Source organism: Molossus molossus, unplaced genomic scaffold (genome assembly GCF_014108415.1).
Source record: "Molossus molossus isolate mMolMol1 unplaced genomic scaffold, mMolMol1.p scaffold_m16_p_1, whole genome shotgun sequence".
Classification (NCBI taxonomy): domain Eukaryota; kingdom Metazoa; phylum Chordata; class Mammalia; order Chiroptera; family Molossidae; genus Molossus; species Molossus molossus.
The window spans coordinates 117,413,772-117,431,478 of record NW_023425344.1 but is presented as its reverse complement, the minus strand read 5'-3'; the positions used below and the strand labels follow the sequence as shown (position 1 = coordinate 117,431,478).

At 35.5% G+C, this 17,707-nt stretch overlaps 1 protein-coding gene across 15 annotated transcripts in view; it reads left to right on the top strand.

Moving 5' to 3' along the window:
* MYO9A (myosin IXA) overlaps nucleotides 1-17,707 on the top strand; it is a 341,194-nt gene that overhangs the window by 204,080 nt on the left and 119,407 nt on the right. For 14 of the 15 annotated variants that reach the window (XM_036243152.1, XM_036243160.1, XM_036243103.1 and 11 more), the window contains 5 exons: nucleotides 4,339-4,482; nucleotides 5,834-5,873; nucleotides 15,094-15,216; nucleotides 15,485-15,565; nucleotides 17,307-17,417. In XM_036243152.1, the coding sequence (XP_036099045.1) occupies nucleotides 4,339-4,482; nucleotides 5,834-5,873; nucleotides 15,094-15,216; nucleotides 15,485-15,565; nucleotides 17,307-17,417 (499 nt within the window). The remainder of the gene's footprint in view (nucleotides 1-4,338; nucleotides 4,483-5,833; nucleotides 5,874-15,093; nucleotides 15,217-15,484; nucleotides 15,566-17,306; nucleotides 17,418-17,707) is intronic. The other variant, XM_036243117.1, reaches the window with a different exon arrangement.

Sequence of the window (17,707 nt, the reverse complement as noted above, 5' to 3'; positions counted from 1 at the left end):
GGGGCTTATATTCTTTTTACAAAGGAAAGGTGATTTGGGTTTCAGGGGATGATTAAAAATGGGAAGATGACTAGACAATATATGGGGAAGCTAATGGAGGTTATTTTAATAAGGTTTGTTTATTCAAATTTATCTCAGTGTCTACTCGGTGTCTCTGATGAGAAGAGTTACTCTCTTTTTCCTTGTAAGGGAAAAAGGACAACTTCACAAAGGGAAATTTATGCCCTGCTTTTGAGGGAGGCAGAGAACTAACTCCCCGTTATGTATTGATTCTCAGTTCCCTTCAACTCAAAATAATCCTTATGCCAAAGTAGCATATTTGGAGGATATATATTCTAACCCCCTTAATAACTTTCTGAGATAAACTTTTTTCTCTAAACACAGTGCTTAGCCTGTTAGGTTGTTACATATATCAATAGTTCATTCCTTTTAATTTCTGAGTAATTTTTCTATTTTCCAATAAGGTTGTCTTAGTATTTCCGAGTGGTGTATTTATATATTCTAGATACAGTTCCCTTATTGGATACATGATTTGAAAGTTTTTCTCTCAGTCTGGGAGTTAGTTGTCCTTCCACTTTTTTATGGTGGTGTTCTGCAAAATTTAGTTTTTGCTCTTAAATTTAGACATATGATCCATTTTCAGTTTATTTTTGTATGTGTTGTGCGATAAAATTCCAACTTCATTCTTTTGCATGTGAAGATCCAGTTATCCTAGCACCACTTGTTGAAAATATTGTTCTTTCCCCATTGAATTGTTGACACCTTTTCAAAACTCACTTGACCATAACTGTTAGTGTTTATTTCTGGATTCTCTAGTCTGTTCCAATGATCTGTATATCTTTCCTTATGCCAGTACCATGTTGTCTTGATTACTATAGCTTTGTAATGCGTTTACATATCAGGAACTCTAATTCTTCCAGCTTTGGGTTTTTTTCAACATCGTTTTGGCTATTCTGGATTCTTTTCATTTCCGTAAGCATTTTAGGATCAGCTTGTCAATTTCTTCAAAAAAGGCAACTGGGGTTTTGATAAGAATTATATTGAATCTGTTGATCAATTTGGACAGTATTATCAGCAAGGCTGAGATAGAGAAAGCAGGGCAAGAGTAATAAAAGATCAAATTGGAGAGGAGGAGGCCACATTACATATACCTTCTAAGTAATGTAAGAATTTTTATATATTAAAATAAATGATCTGACTTTTTTTTAAGTCTTTGATGCTTTTTTTTACTCTCTTTATTGATTTTAGAGAGAGAGGAAGGAAAGGGAAAGAGATAGAAACATCGATGATAGAGGACATTGATTGGCCACCTCCTGTATGCCCCCCACGGGGGATTAGACCCACAATCTGGGCATGTGCCCTGGCTGGGAATCAAACAGGTGACCTCTTGGTGTATGAGCCACACCGGCTGGGCCTGACTTTTTAATATATCTCAGACTCATTAACAACATCTCTGTCCCTGGTACTTTGAGTTTTTTCTTCTCTCTGCATGGAATACTCTTCTTCCAGATAAATGCTTGATTTTTTTTTTTGGTTTCAATCTCCTTGACATGTCTGCTTAAATGGAATCTTATTGATGCTGACTACCCTATTAAAAAGACAAACACTCTGACATTTTTTTTAATCTTTGTTTCCTGTTTAAAATTTCTCCTTAGGCTCGGCCAGTGGGGCTCAGTGGTTGAGCATTGACCCATGCACCAAGAGGTCACCGGTTCAATTCCTGGTCAGGGCAAGGCACATGCCCAGATTGTGGGCCCAATCCTGAGTGGGGGGCATGCAGGAGGCGGCCAAGATGTTCTCTCTCATCATGTTTCTAGCTCTCTCTCTCTCCCTCTCTCTCTAAAATCAATAAAGAAAAAAAATTTTAAATTAATAAAATAAAATTTCTCCTTAGTGCCTGTTATGCGGCATATAATATTATTTGTCTCTTTCCACCTCAATTTAAGCCTTTTCAGGGTAGAACTTTTAGATTGTTAATTGGTATAGTCCCATTGCTAAGGAAAGTAATTGGCACTAATTGGTGCTCAATAAGTATTTTTGAATGAGTGAATGAGTACATTCTATTGCATTTTCATTAGTGTCACATTTTTAATTTTGGGGAGTTTTTTGTTACTAATTTTATCTTCTCATTGCTTACTTTTTATACCATCTTGTTCTTATACATGGAATATTTTTTTCTCTTCACTCTAAAGATATTAATTATAGCTTTTAAAAAATTTTATTTTCTCTATGTAGTCTTTTTTTCCTTCATGTTGGTTATGTCATGATTGTTTTGGTCCCTGTGTTTTATGCTAGGGACTTCCTTCAGATGTCTAGTGAACCTTGGTCAAGTGTTCATATTTAGGATTGAGACACTGAAAAGCTAATTGGAATCTCTGATTAATTGGGTGTGTTGTCAGTCTCTGAACCCTACCAGTATCTTTGGGTCTTTCCTCCTGGCCTGGTCAGATTTCATACAAAAGTTTAGTCTAATGTTCTCCCTGAAGAATATAGTTGACCTTTGAACAACACAGGTGTGAGGGGCTCCTATCCCCCTGTGCAAAGTTTTACATGTAACTTTTGACTTTCTAAAAACTTGACTGTTAACTAGAAAGCCTTACTACTAACATAAACAGTTTATTAACACAGACTTTATATGTTACATGTTTTATGACTGTATTCTTGTAATAGAATAAGCTAGAGAAAAGCAAATGTTATTAAGAAAATCATAAGGAAGAAAAATACATTTAGAGTATTTATTGAAAAATATGTATATATAAGTGGACCTCTGCAGTTCAAATCTATGTTGTTGAAGGGTCAGCTGAGACCTCTATTTTTAATATATCCTTTGATGTCTATATAGTATACCCACCCTCAATTGTACATGATGCTGCCCAGTCCATGGATTCTCTCTTTCATCCTCTTGCTTATGTAAAGGAGGGATGGTCATCAGGCTGCATGTAGTTTTAAGTGCTTCTGAAACCAACTTCAACTTGTGCTTCTTTATTTTTTTTTAATATGATTTTTTTTTTTTTTTAGAGAGAGAAGGGAGAAAGAGATAGAAACTTTGATGCGAGAGAGAAACGTCAATTGGCTGCCTCCTGCACAGCCCCTACTGGGGATAGAGCCCACAACCTGGGCATGTGCCCCAACCGGGAATTGAACCGTGACCTCTTAGTCCGTAGGATGATGCTCAATTCACTGAGCCACACCAGCTGGGCAGTACTCCTATTTTTAACCTACGTTTTCCACCAGTTCCAGAGACTTGGTGCCTCTAGTTCTGGAGCCTTCGGGGAGTCCTGCAGAGTAAATATGGATGCTGCCCTGGCTGGTTTGTCTCAGTGGTTAGAGCGTTGGCCTATGGACCAAAGGATCATAGGTTTGATTCCTGGTCAAGGGTATGTACCTCGGTTGCAGGTTCCATTCCTGGCCCTGGTCAGCATCATGTAGGCAGCAACCAATCAGTGTGTCTCTCTCACATCGATATTTCTCTCTCTATCTCCGCCCCCTCTCTCTCTCTTCCCACTCCTCCCCTCCTTTTCACTCTTATCAGCAATCAGTGAAAAATATGCTCAGGTGAGGTTTAATAAAAAAATAAATATGGATGTTCCTTAACTTTCCCACAGCCAGTGTAAAGTTTACTACTGATAAAGCAATTTATGCTCTATTATCTGCTTCTCATATTTAAAAATGTATTATTGTTGTGTATTGGTATATTCTCTTAAATGTTTATTCCTTTAAAAGATAATAATGTTTTTATGGGTTTCGGAAGGAATTCAAATATGAGTGACATTTGCTATCTTCACCTGGAAAGCCCCCTACTAACTCTTTATTGCAATCACTGATAATTTTATCTGTTTTGTTCATTCCTATATCTTCAGTGCCTAGAATGGTGATCAGCCCTAGTGGACATGTGTGTAATGGTGAGATCTCCCAGGAGGAAATTAAATATTCCACAGAATGGGATGATTGTCTGTTGGATCTGGAAATTCCTTCAGTAGCATTTAGAAGTTAAAGACAAAAGTCCTTTACATTATATTATAATACATTGTATGATTTACTGATTGTTAAGTGGTTAACAATATATTTAAAGACATTAGCTGTAAGATGTGCTCATCTACATGCACACTTGTATGTAAATGTGCCAGAATCCATATAAATTTTTTTTGTTTTGATTGAGTAAAAGATTAGTTTAAATTGACTGATAATCTTTCTGGTAAGAAACCATTTGGTGCTGGTTTAGCATTTTTTCTTAATCTTAACTTTAGTGTTTAAAGTTTTATTTTACTTTTTAAAGTTAAGAGTGTTAGAAATGTCTCAATTAACTAAAGCAAATTGTACTATATTTAATTTTTACAGTGATACATTTGATATTGCCTGGAATGGCAGAACTGGGATTCGCCAGAGCAGACTATCAAGTAGCACCTCCTTGCTTGACAAAGATGGGATATTCGCTAATTCAGCTAGCAGCAAGCTCTTGGAAAGAGCCCATGGAATTCTCACGTTAGTATTAATTAGTAATATGGGTTGCTTTATATGACAGGTTTAAAATCCTGGGTGAAAAAAGAGGAGGTGATGGAGATACTATTTCATGAGTAGAAATTTGAGTGAAACAAGGTTAAAAAAATACTCAGCATTTAGACCTCTGAATCTTATGCATTATTTAGCTGGTAGATTTTGATATGTTTGTTTTCATTTCACCAGGAGAATCATGATTGAATATACCCATTATAGAGATGATTCTTTATTGCTCTTTGGTGGACCTCACATTTAGAGAGAGAAAACACTGTTAGCTCTTTTGAGGATTCTTGGTCTTTAATAGCAATTCTAGCAGTTCCTAACAAATTGGACAGGAATATTCCCTATGAAATGGTACATATGTGAATGGTGTATCACATATAGTGATACATGACACTTATCCAAGCCTGCCATTCCTCATTACCTGGTTCTAGAATAGGTTTGAGGACATAGATATAACCATGCATGGGGGACCAGTAAAAAGTTTGTAGCTACCTATGTCAACACATTCCAGACATTTCCAAGGCATATTTTTAGACCACTAGCTAGAGGTGTGATTGAATTGTATTCCTTAATCCCTAAATTATTGCTTAACAGTGTCATAGGCTCAATTTATGTAAGTCTTGCTATAATCCAGAATTATGCATTAACTCATTTAATTCTCACAACACCTCTAAGAGGTTCGTGGTATTATCATCCTCATTTTACATTATCATGTAATGAAACCAAGGTTTACAGAGGTTCAGATCATATGTTAATAGGTAAGAGAGCTTAGTTTCACGCCCAGGTCTTTCTGATTCTGTAACCCATGTTCATAAGTATTAGCTTTTATTCCCTTTCTGTAGTCATAATAAAAAAAGGTCTTGATAAAAAAGTATGATTTTGTTATGAATAAGAAAAATAAAAGAAATTTTAATTTCCAAAAGTAGAAAATTATATTTTAATGAAAAGTACATTTTAAAAATTCATTAAAATATAAGCATCTATATGAAGTGACAGAAACAAAACTTCTGTAGTTATAAGAAATTAGAGCCCTATTAACAGCCAAAAAAAAAAAAGAAAGAAAGAAAACTAGCTTTGAATGTACAACATTAGGTTATTGACCATCAGACATAAACCTGTTTATACCTATATTACAGAGCAGGCATCTCTTTTCTTGTTCTCTTTTCCTTGCTTATCCTTCCTTCCTAAAGGTGTCTGCTTAGTTGAAGCATACAGCATTTTCATATAGATGATATGTATTTTGGGAATAAGTATATAATCTGTTGTTTCAATAGAGACCTTGAAATCATTCATCTCTACAATAGTTTTTTCTATGTATGATTTGTCTCTTTAGGAGAAACAGAAACTTCAAATTCAAACCTGGCCTTCCAAAGGTGGGTATTATAAAAATATATTTTCCATTGGTGTCCTGTTTCATAATTATGTTTTTATTGCTCATGCAAACAATCTTTAGAAATCAAAGACAAGCAGTACCTTATTTATACCCAAAATAGGGACTGTGTGTATTCAGTTAAATCCATTTTAGAAGTAAGATTGGATGTTATAAAATGGCCAAGCTTAATGATCAGGTAGATATTTATTGGTGATATGTTCTATTTTCTAGTATTTGAAAAGCTGTTGAAGAAAATGTAAATTTTTGTTGAGTAATTGACTCATTATGTGAGATCTTTTTATTTCTCCTTGAGCCAGGTTAAGATTAAATTCTGAATTTCACTTGATTTTTAAATAATTTCTAATTAGTCTTTACCTAATTCTTATCATCATTGGCACTAGTTAAGTTTTTTTGTAAAGGTCCATATAGGCTTACAGGCCTATGATCTCTGTTGTAAATACTTAGCTCTGCCATTGTAGCACACATGCAGCTATAGACAATATATAATTGAATAAAGTGTGACTGTATTCCAATAAGTTTTTATTTATGGATACTGAAGTTTGAATTTCAAATAATTTTCACATGCCATTAAATATCTTTTTAATTTTTGTCAACCATATAAACCATATAAAAAATAGTGGACAGGATTTGACCCCTGGACTATAGTTTGCCTACTCTGATCTACATTGTTAAAGGCAGAAATGGCATTCCAAAAATATTTATTGAATTTACTAAAGAAAGTCTTACTGTTTCATTCTCTTGTACCCACCCAAAGAAGGAATCCTGCCCCTTATATTGTAACCTTGTTAATGAACATAATTTCAAAATTTTTATAGAATTGGAAAAGAGCTATTCTTATGATTCTCTAGTTTAAGGAAAAAGAAAATGAATTTGTTTTTATTATTCCTTCTACCTAAATTATCTTAGGTTTCCAAAGAAAATTAAATGCACTGCTGATATGGTTTCTGCTAGTGGTAAATATTGTTTTAAACTACAAACAAAGAAAATTTATGTAACTGGTTTGTAATGATCTTCTTATCATGAAAATATTTTATGTAGAGAAAAAGAGAAGAAGAGACCATATTTGTTATGAAACATCTTTGTCTGTTAATTTATCTTTCTCTGTCCTTCATTCGCTTTAGTCTTTTAGTATTTTGAATGCCACCTCTGGGCCTACCTATTTGCACTGTTCTTTTCATTCTCCTCAAATGGATAACTTCTCCTTAAACTTCATATAATAGCCAATATGAATATGTTGGATACATCTGAAGTAAATAAGACCATTCAGTCATCAGTTATAGGCACCCCATCTGTTTTTCTCTCTCTAAATTAAGTGTAGCTAATGTTTTGTTTATTGTAATGTTTTATTGATTCAAATCCTCATCTGAGGATATTTTTTCCATTTATCTTCAGATAGAGTGGAAAGGAAGGAGAGAGAGAGACATTGATGCAAGAGAGACACATCGATTGGTTGCCTCCCACACAACCCCGACAAGGGTCAGGGTCAAACCACATCCAAGGTATATGCCCTTGAACGGAATCAAACTTGAGACTCGTTGGTCCATGGGCTGACTCTCTAACCACTGTGTCAAACCAGCCAGGGCTCAAATGCATATATTTAATGTGAGAGAGGCACCATAGCCTATGAGAGTATAGACTTTTAAGTCAAACTGACCTTAAGCCAGGTTAAGATCAAGTTCAGGTTACATTCAGATTTTGGATCTGTTTCTTGATCTGGTTTTTGGAGTTCTCTAATTTGTTTTAATCTTTATCTCCTCATCTGAAATGCAGGGGATAATATATTTTAGAGTTAGAGATATGTATTTGGTACATGCATGGTTAGCAGTTAATAAATAATAGATATTTTTCTTCATATTTTCCATCAGAACATTTAGAACTGAATTTGTGGCTCATCTGTATACATACATATATGCATGATAGGTGGTTTGTTTAGGAACCTTATTCATTGTTTGTTTTTTGAATATTTTTTCTTTATTGATTTTAGAGACAGAGGAAGGGAGAGGGAGAGAGATCTAGAAACATCAATGAGAGAACATCAGTTGGCCGCCTCCTGCATGCCTCCCATTGGGGACTGGTCCCACAATCGGGGCATGTGCCCTGACCAGGAACTGAACCAGTGACCTCTTGGTGCATGGGTCGATGCTCAACCAGTGAGCCACTCCAACCAGGCTTGTTCTTCATCTTTCATACATTTATTTAAATATGTCTTATTTCTCTTCATTAATAAATGGTTTGCTTGCTTCTTTCAGTCCACTCCAGATCAAGGCAAGACAAGTATATATTACTACAAATTAAAGTGACAGATCTTATATCCTCATTGACTATGGTCATTTACTGAATAAAATATTTCTGTCCACGGGAGTATAGATAACCTGAACTCTTTTTTTTTTTTTTTCATTTGCTCTTTGGTGAAATCTGCAGCCTCTTTCATATCTTGCTATATGAAGCATTATTGCATGCATCTGTACAGTTTCTATAGCTAGTGGAAATAAGATTCAGTCACCTGTATTCAGGGTACTTCTAGCACTTCATTTTATTACGATAGGTAGGATATAGAATGCTTTATTTTTACTACAATCCTCAACAATTAAGCATAAGCAAATATTTAACAAAAATAACCTTCAATAGCCCTTAACCCTCTGTTAATACAGTACTTTCCCTTTTCTCTCTTAGAATTATCGCTTAATACCTTGAAGCAGTCACTTCTGTTAAATCTACTTTTCTAACATGGCCTATCTTTTATTTGTTTTTTTTAATGTTTTTAAAAATCCTCACCAGAGGTTATTTCTCCATTTATTTGCAGACAGAGTGGGAGGGAAAAAGAGAGGGAGGGAGAGAGAAAGAGAGAGAAACATCAGTGTGAGAGAGACTCATCGATTGGTTGCCTCCCACATGACCCTGACCAGGGCCAGGGATTGAACTGCAACTGAGGTACATCCCTTTGACCAGAATCGAATCTGTGACTCTGGTCCACAGGCTGAAGCTCTATAACTGCTGAGCCAAATTGGCCAGGGCATGGCCTATCTTTTAATTTCCAGTTATTTACTGACAGTTGCCCTGTTGTACATTTCTATTTTGACACCCTGCTCATCTCTCATATTTGATGCCCAAAGTAATTTTAGTGTGTCACTTCCCTATTAAAATTTTAGTCACTTAGGCTCAAGACCTTAATTTTAGTCCTCTTCAACATGAACAGTATCCTCTTTTTAAAAAAATAATTTAAAAAAACATTTTTTTTCAATTAAAGTTGACACACGATATTATTAGTTTCAGCTATACAGCATAATGATTAGACATTTATATTATTACAAAGTGATTACCCTAATAAGTCTAGGACTCATCTGACACCATACATAGTTATTACAATATTAATGACTATATTCCTTATGCTGTACATCTCTGTGACTGTTTTTATAACTGGCAGTTTGTATATCTTAGTCTTTTATTCTTTTTCTTCTATTCCTCCACCTACCCTTTGACTACCATCAAAATATTCTCTGTATCTAGAGTTTGTTTCTGTTTTGTTTGTTTATTTTGTTTTGTTTTAGATTCTACATATGAGTGAAATTGTATCATATTTTTCTTTCTCTGTCTGACTTATTTCACTTAGCATAATATCCTCTAGGTCTGTCCAAGTTGTTACAAGTGACAAGATTTCATTCTTTCTTATGGCTGAGCAATATTCCATTGTATATATTTACCAACTCTTCTTCATCCATTTGTCTATTAATGGGCACTTGGATTGCTTCCATATCTTGGCTAATGTAAATAATGCTTAAGCAGTATCTTCTTCATCTTTGTTTGTATAGCACCTTGCACAGAAAGCAGTAAACAGTAGGGTTTTTTTGTTTGTTTTTTATCCTCACCAGAGGACATTTTTTCATTTTTGTTCAGATAGAGTGGGAGGGGGGGAGAGAGAGAGAGAAGCATTGATGTGAAAGGGACACATCGAGTGGTTGCCTCTCGCACGACCCCAACCAGGGCCAAGGACGAATCGCAACCGAGGTACGTGCCCTTGACTGGAATCAAACCTGTGACTCATTGATCCGCGGGCCGATGCTGTAACCACTGAGCAAAACTGGCCAGGGCAACAATAGTTTTTTTTATTTTTTTTTAATGAACTGTTTAATTAAAATCAATAAATTAAGCAATGATGATGCAATTAAGAAAGGAATAAATTAGATAATGAACAGAAGACCTAAGAAAGAACTTAACTTTATATTTTTTTTCTGCTAGATCTCTGTTCCATATTTCCTTTCTTGGTTTTTGTCACATCATCCTGGGCTATTATAGCTATCATTTAGCTGGATTCATCTCTCTCTTGCACCCTTGGCCTCCTGTCCTCCACTTTGTTCTGTTTTGCCCTGCCTCCCCATTTTTCCCTTGCCCTATTTTATCTTCTTCATAAATCTTAAACCTCAAGCTGTCATTTATTTTATAATATCCTTGTAGCCTGTTTTCCTGTACTTGAATATAGTGTATTTCTAGCACTTAGAACAGAGCCTGATCTGTAGTAATCACTCAGAATATTTGTTGATTAATCTGATCATGATGCTTTTATGGGCAGAAGTCTGGTCTCCAGTTACTGAGGAATCACTGCTCAGAAATCATTAGTTGCTAACCATCCATTCATTATTCATTTATCCAAACTAATATTTATTGACTGCCTACTCTGTACCAGATCACTGTTTTAAGCATTAGGGGTACAGGGATGAACAGTCTAGTCAGAGTCTTGGCTTTCCTTTAGTTTATCTTCTAGTGAAAAAATGCAAATAAATAAATGAAATCATAATTAGATGATATTATGCACAAAGAGGAAAATAAAATGACATGTTGACTTAGAAGTGAGCTACTTTTTGAGTAGTTAAGCAAGAACTTCATGAGGAAGTTTTGGGCATTTAAGCTATAAGTTGAATGGCAAGAAAAGCAAACCATGTGAAGATCTTGCAGTAGAGTATTCCAAGCAAATGAAAAAATTAGAAATAACTTTAAGTGCCCTGGCCGGTTTGGCTCAGTGGTTAGAGTGTCGGCCTGCGGTCCAGAGAGTCCCGGGTTCGGTTCCTGCTAAGGGCACGTACCTCGGTTGCAGTTTGTCCCCAGCCCTGGTTGGGTCGTGCGGGTGGCGGCCACTTGATGTGTCCCTTTCACGTCGATATTTCTCTCTCTCTCTCTCCTTCCCACTCCATCTGAACAAAATATGGAAAAATGTCCTCGGGTGAGGATTAAAAATAATTAAAAAAAAAAAAAGAAAAGAAAAGAAATAACTTTAAGTAATAATATATGTGGTGATTTTTAAAAAATAACCTTTCCAGCCCTGGCCAGTTTTGCTCAGTGGTTAGAGCGTTGGCCTGTGGTCCACGGAGACCCGGGTTCGGTTCCCGCTAAGGGCATGTACCTCGGTTGCAGTTTGTCCCCAGCCCTGGTTGGTCGTGCGGGTGGCAGCCACTCAGTGTGTCACTTTCACGTCGATGTTTTTCTCTTTCTCTTCCTCTCTCTCTCTCTCCCACCCTATCTGAACAAAAAATGGAAAAATGTCCTCGGGTGAGGATTAAAAAAAATAAAAAAATACCTTTCCAGTTTAACTCCTTGAAGGCAAGGACTTTTTAAAAAATAGTTTTGTATTTTCCACTGTCCATATGATGCTTTCACATAGTGACACATGTTTATTAATTAATTTTGCTATCACTTTAGATAGATTTTATAAAATGAAACCATTATTTTCAAGGTCTTTTCCTCAGAAGTATCTTAAATGTTTGGGGTAAAAATCATTTTAGGCTTCAGTGCCAATTTTTTTTTTGTACTTATGAATAAACTATAAATTTATTCTAATTAGTCTTGGCAAGTATATAAAATTATTTTATTCTTAATACACTGTTACTGGAGAGATGAGTGGGCCAGATCTTCCTGACACTTGTGGGAGTGTGGTGGCTCTCACGATATTTTCAAAGAATGAATTTTCTAAGACTCGCATGGGAGAATAAATGATTTTTATTGGCATGGAGTTACATTCCTGGGGTTGTGATGTCTCAGTTTCCTTAATCTAGTCCTAGAAGACTTGCAGTTGTGGATTCAGCAAAGCTAGAAGCAGGGCCAGTGTCCAGAGGTTCTGTTCCATGGTGAAAGTGGGTCTGATGTGACAACAGGCTAGATATCTATTAGTCTATCAGTCCATTGTATGGGTACCACAAGGCCTTAAGCCATGTGGCAAAGGCAGGGTGTGGGAGCCCCATAAGGTAAGAGTCTGGTGCAGGCAGCAAGGGAGAGGACCAAGAAACTAAGAGAGAGAGAACTTCCTTTGTCTAGGGCAGTGGTTTTCAACCTGTGGGTCACAACCCCTTTGGGGATCGAACGACCCTTTCACATATTTCCGATGGTCTTAGGAACCGAGACACCGCTCCTCTATCCATCTCCAGGCAGGTCTACCCACATGCAGATATGCCCCCATACAACATGAGGAACTTTATTAAAGGGTCACAGAATTAGGAAGGTTGAGAACCACTGGTCTAGGGGACTAACTATTCAAGTTTTGCACACCTATTCTGGCCACTGGCTCTCCCAAGTGTGACTGACAGGCAGGCACCTTCTGATGTTACTGGGTATGTGTCTAAACTGTCTTTGTCCAGTCCCTTCCCCCATCAGTCTGTGAGGAACAGACCTGGAGAGTATTAAACTAGCTTTCTGGTAAAGCTGTATAAATGGCTTGTCTATATTATCTAGTCTCCCCTTTACTCCTTTCCTGTTAAATAATAACCAGATTATTACAACAGCATCATATACAATAACTTTTCTTGTGAAAATTTAAAAATGCAATAGAAATAAAGTAAAAACCCTCCAAAATTCAATACACACACACCATACATATATATTATTGTTTTACATGGTATTTTATTTGCCATTAATATTTGCAAATATTTCTCCATGTCAGGAAATAACAGGTTGTTTTTTTTTTAATTGGACATTGAGGTGACATTGATTAATAAAATTATATAGGTTTCAGGTATACAATTCTATAATACATCAGTTGTATATTGTATTGTGTGTTCACCACCCCAAGTCAAGTCTCCTTCTATCACCATTTATTCCTTCTTTACCCTCTTCTACCTTCCCCCTTTCCCTCTGGTTACTATCGTTTTATGAACTATGTAATCATGTGGATGAAGCATGCGTTATGAAAAGAATTTTACATAAATGCATATCTCTTTATAATTTTTAATTATTTTTTGAAGTACATTGTCAAAAGTAGTATTCAGATCTTGTTAAATAAATGCCTAAAAATGACATTGCTAATCAGGAAGGTTATACTGATTTGCAGTCTTATGAACAGTGCATATATATGCCTATTTTCCCACATCCTCATGATTGTTGGGTTTTGTCAGTCTTTATTATGTTTGCCAATCTGATGTGCAGAAAATCTCTTTAAGAGAAAGTATTTCTTTGCTTATAAGTGGAATTGAATGATTGTCATTATGTCGTCATTTATACTTTATTTGCGAATTGCACATTCAGATCTTATTGTCATGGGATGTATTTTTAAAGGATTTCTTACAGTTCTTATAAACAAGTAATGAGTCATTCTCATTGTGAAACCGGACAACGAATGGGTCAGGGCGACCTGTCACTACTTGAGCCGTTTAAGCAGAGATGAGGTTGAATTGTATATGAGTGTTTATTCCAGTATTGCAGGCAGTATGGGAGAGCAGTGAGTCATCCCGTAAAATCTACTCTGCCCACCCTCACTTGCTAGCTTCTAAGGGTAGAAAAGCAGTGACTGTGTGAAAAAAGCAGTTAAGCAAAAAGGAAACAAAATGGGTAAATGATTACAGGCAAGGGGGGAGGAATGTGGGCTGATGGGGGGATTGCAGTCAGGTTGTTAATCTTTCCATGATGTCAGGTAGTCCCCCATGTCCTTAGATTATGAGAATGGACACCATTCCTGAGGTAAACTCCTGAGGCGCACACCTCCCGGCCAGGTTGGAGTGGACTTTTCTTTTATCAAAACAAAGCAACCATGATTAACATTGCAAAAGATGGTGAACATTTCTTATAACTATGGCTAGTATGCCACTATGATTATTTCTCTATTATTCTCTCTTGCCCCTTTCTGTTGTTGGAAACATTTTTTTCTTAGTTGCACTTGTTTAAATATGCATTGTATTTATTGCTTGAAAGTTTTTATTTTTTTAATGTTTATACTGTCAAAAATTAATATTTTTTTAGACTTAAATTTGCCATGCCTTTTTAATGCAATCTTATTCTTATACAATAAAACTTTTACTACCTTTTCAATAACATTATAAGTTGTATGTCTGTAAAGGTATATTCTTTTTATTGATAAACTCACTGCCATATAGTATGGTTTCAGTTTTTTGATTGGCTACAAAAGCTCCCACATGCTTTATTAATACTTTATTTTATATCCTTTAGTTGCTCGATCTTATTAAGATTAATAATTAGCACATCAGGATGACTGTTGATAGGGAATGTGTGTGTTTTTCTTTTCTTTGTGTTCATGGTGTATCTGATACAGTCTTGAGATTGAATTTAATTTGTTCCTGTGAGTTAGGATTCAGTTGCTGATAACAGTAATTACTGTAGATATTTTTATGTAGAAAGGAACTTAATTCAGAGAGGTATTTATGTTTACAAAATCATTAGAAGTCTTAACCTTTCGGAGTGTTAAAATAACAGTGTGGAACTGACCGAAGCTGCAAACAGAAAGTTGTAGCTGTTGCTTCCAGGTTAATGCGGTATTCAGGAAGAAGCTGCTACAGCTATTGGCTCCAGGGCTGAAGTTCCTTTACTAGAGTTGCAGTAACAACACAAATGTCTTGCACTCCGCCTCTCAGCACTCAAAAGGTAGTACCTGGACAGAAAATTGAAGTACATGTGTACATGCTTGTCAGCAGAAACCGAAGCTACTGCCTCATTTTACTCTCCCAGTTTCATGTGTTTGAATTTAGTTGATGAAAATAAATCACTTTTAGTACCGGAGATGCAAGAGAGTTTGGGAAAAGTAATTTTCTTTTTAGCTGGAAAGCTTCTGCAGGAAAACATGAAGAGGATAGAATGGATGTTGAATATCAATCTCCCATATTCACTCATTATACATAGAAAATAATGAAAACTGGCTTACAATTTTGTCTTCCCTATTCTTAGATTAATTTATGTGAAGAATTTGATTTTTCCCCTCTTCTTTTTAGCACTTGCTAGAGGTAAATTCTTTAAAGCACCTGACAAGACTGACTCTGCAGGATCGCATTACCAAGTCCCTTCTTCATTTGCACAAGAAGAAGAAACCTCCCAGCATCAGTGCTCAGTTTCAGGTTATTACCTATTTTGCTTTTAACAAAGAGGAATCGGTTTCCTTCAGATTGACATTGAAAGGTCAAAATGATTGGCAAGATACCTAAATGGTATATGATTCATGTGACTAAAAAGCATGCTATAATGGTCACTTGGCTTTTCAGGAATTAACCTATTTTTGTGTATACCACTCATTTTGCATATTTTGACAACATTATTGTTTATATTTATAAATTGTTTTCAGTTTGGAATGGAAGAAAATGCTCATATTGTTGCTTTGTATCGCAGACCTCATTAAACAAGCTGATGGAGACACTTGGTCAAGCAGAGCCATATTTTGTAAAATGCATTCGCTCTAATGCAGAAAAGGTAAATGAGAGCTTCTCACTCAGTTTACTTCAAACTAAGCTTTTAATTCTTTCTAAGGAGAGTAAGTGGACAGGAGGATCTATATATAATCTTTTTTAAGGAAAACAATGTTATATATTTTCTATGGATATTTTTCTTGTTTTTGCACCTATCTGCCTATAAGGTATTTATATGGTCTTGATTTAGTATCTCCTAGAATTTGAGAAACAGATACCTCTTGAAATGTCATAGTAAAAAAGGGTTTTATGTAACTTTTATTACTCTGAGAGTAATCTCTCTTGTTTGGATATACACTGTCACTCTTAAAGAACTTGCTTGGTATTTTTCATGTTTAGAGATTCTAATTTTTGTAAAATAGGGAAGATACTGTGTACATTCTTGATTCCTCCCTATTTACTTTGACAGTTCCCCTAATTAGAGTTTTGCAAAATATGTCTAAAAAGTGTAAACATTTGTCATCTTTCTTTATGTTCATCATAGGAAAAAATGGTTCCCAACCTGAATAGCTAAAATGTGTAGGAATTATGTTTAGCTTTCTTAGTTTTTAAGAAGCAGTCTCCAACTCATTTGTTTACAAGCTTTGTGACCTGAGACAAGTTAACCATTCTGTGGCTTAAATATTTTTATCCATGTAAGAATATATTGTATTTATAGGACCTCATAGTGTTTTGTGAGTTCATACCTATAACATACTTAGAATGTTTCTAGCCCATTATAAGTGGTTAGTAAATGTAGCTATTCTTTTACAGTAACTAAAAAGGAAATAATTTTATTTATAGTTAAATAGAAGTTTGAGTCCCTATTATTAATTGAAACCTTGCTATACAAAGAGTAAAATTAATGAAGTATTTCAGGGTATAGAATAAGTTCTAAGTAAATGTCAACTATTAATATTATTATTTAACATAAGTTGCCCATTGACTTTTTTTCCTTGACAGGTGATACACTCCATCTGTCTGCAGAAAAATGTTTGGGATTGTCTTAGGGAATCATTGAAAATAGTATTTAGAGTGAATAGAGAGAAATATCAGAAACTCCAAATGCATCTTGTTTTGAATGTCTGAAAACATGCCTACTGAGATACCTAGGAGTGACAGGGTATTATGACTAGTGAGGAGTGACTGCCTCCCATTACCTTCTTCCCTTTCAGCGCCTATACAATGAAATCATCAATTGTCAGGGACGATAGGAATTTTTTGTTTTTCATTGTGTCATACCAGTATCATCAGCAAAATGTATTTAGGGAAATGAAATCTATTCTTAGCCTTGTACTAGTCATTAGAAGAAGAATCTGTCAGCTCTCAGTTAACCAAGGCAACTAGTAAAGTGGAGCAAGTTATTTCTGAATGAGATTATAGATAAAATTATAAATAAAAACAAAAATACAGACACTCCTGACCATATGTGAGGAGGCTAGTCTTGTTACATATTTTATAGTGACTACTATGTGGCCACCTCTATGGGCAACTACATTCCTTTTGAGCTTTGAAGATCTTCTCCCTCTACAACTAGAGAAGCATGGAAACCTGGTTCCCCTTTTCCCCCCCTGGGATCAGGCAATCAGAACTTTTCTGAAACTACTGCTGGGAAATAAGATTGTCCATCACTTCTGCTGTATCTTAACCAGACAATCTTCAGTTGATTCCTAGATATTAAAAAGTTAATCATACTTATAAGAGAAACATTAATTTGGAAATCTATTCTTCTAGGTTAATGTTTTTTTCCTATTGGTTTGTTTTAGCTGCCATTAAGGTTCAGTGATGCCTTGGTACTTAGGCAGCTTCGGTATACTGGGATGCTGGAGACCGTTCGAATTCGCCAATCAGGATACAGCTGCAAATACTCTTTCCAGGTTATACTTTTACAGTGATCTTTAAATATCTATGCACATCAATTAAATTATTTTTTTATTTGGGGCTTGTTTATTTCTCTTAACTCTTCCTTTCTACTCCATCTTTTGTATACAGAATTAAAGAGGTAGAGAGTACCCTCTTCCAACCTTATTAAGTTTGTGTTGTAATAGAATCCAGTACTTGGCTTCTCATTTGATCTGAATGTTTCCTAATACTAAATTTACTCATTACATAGCAATTCTTCACACTGTTATGAGTAAATACTAATTTTACTCATAGCATAGCACTT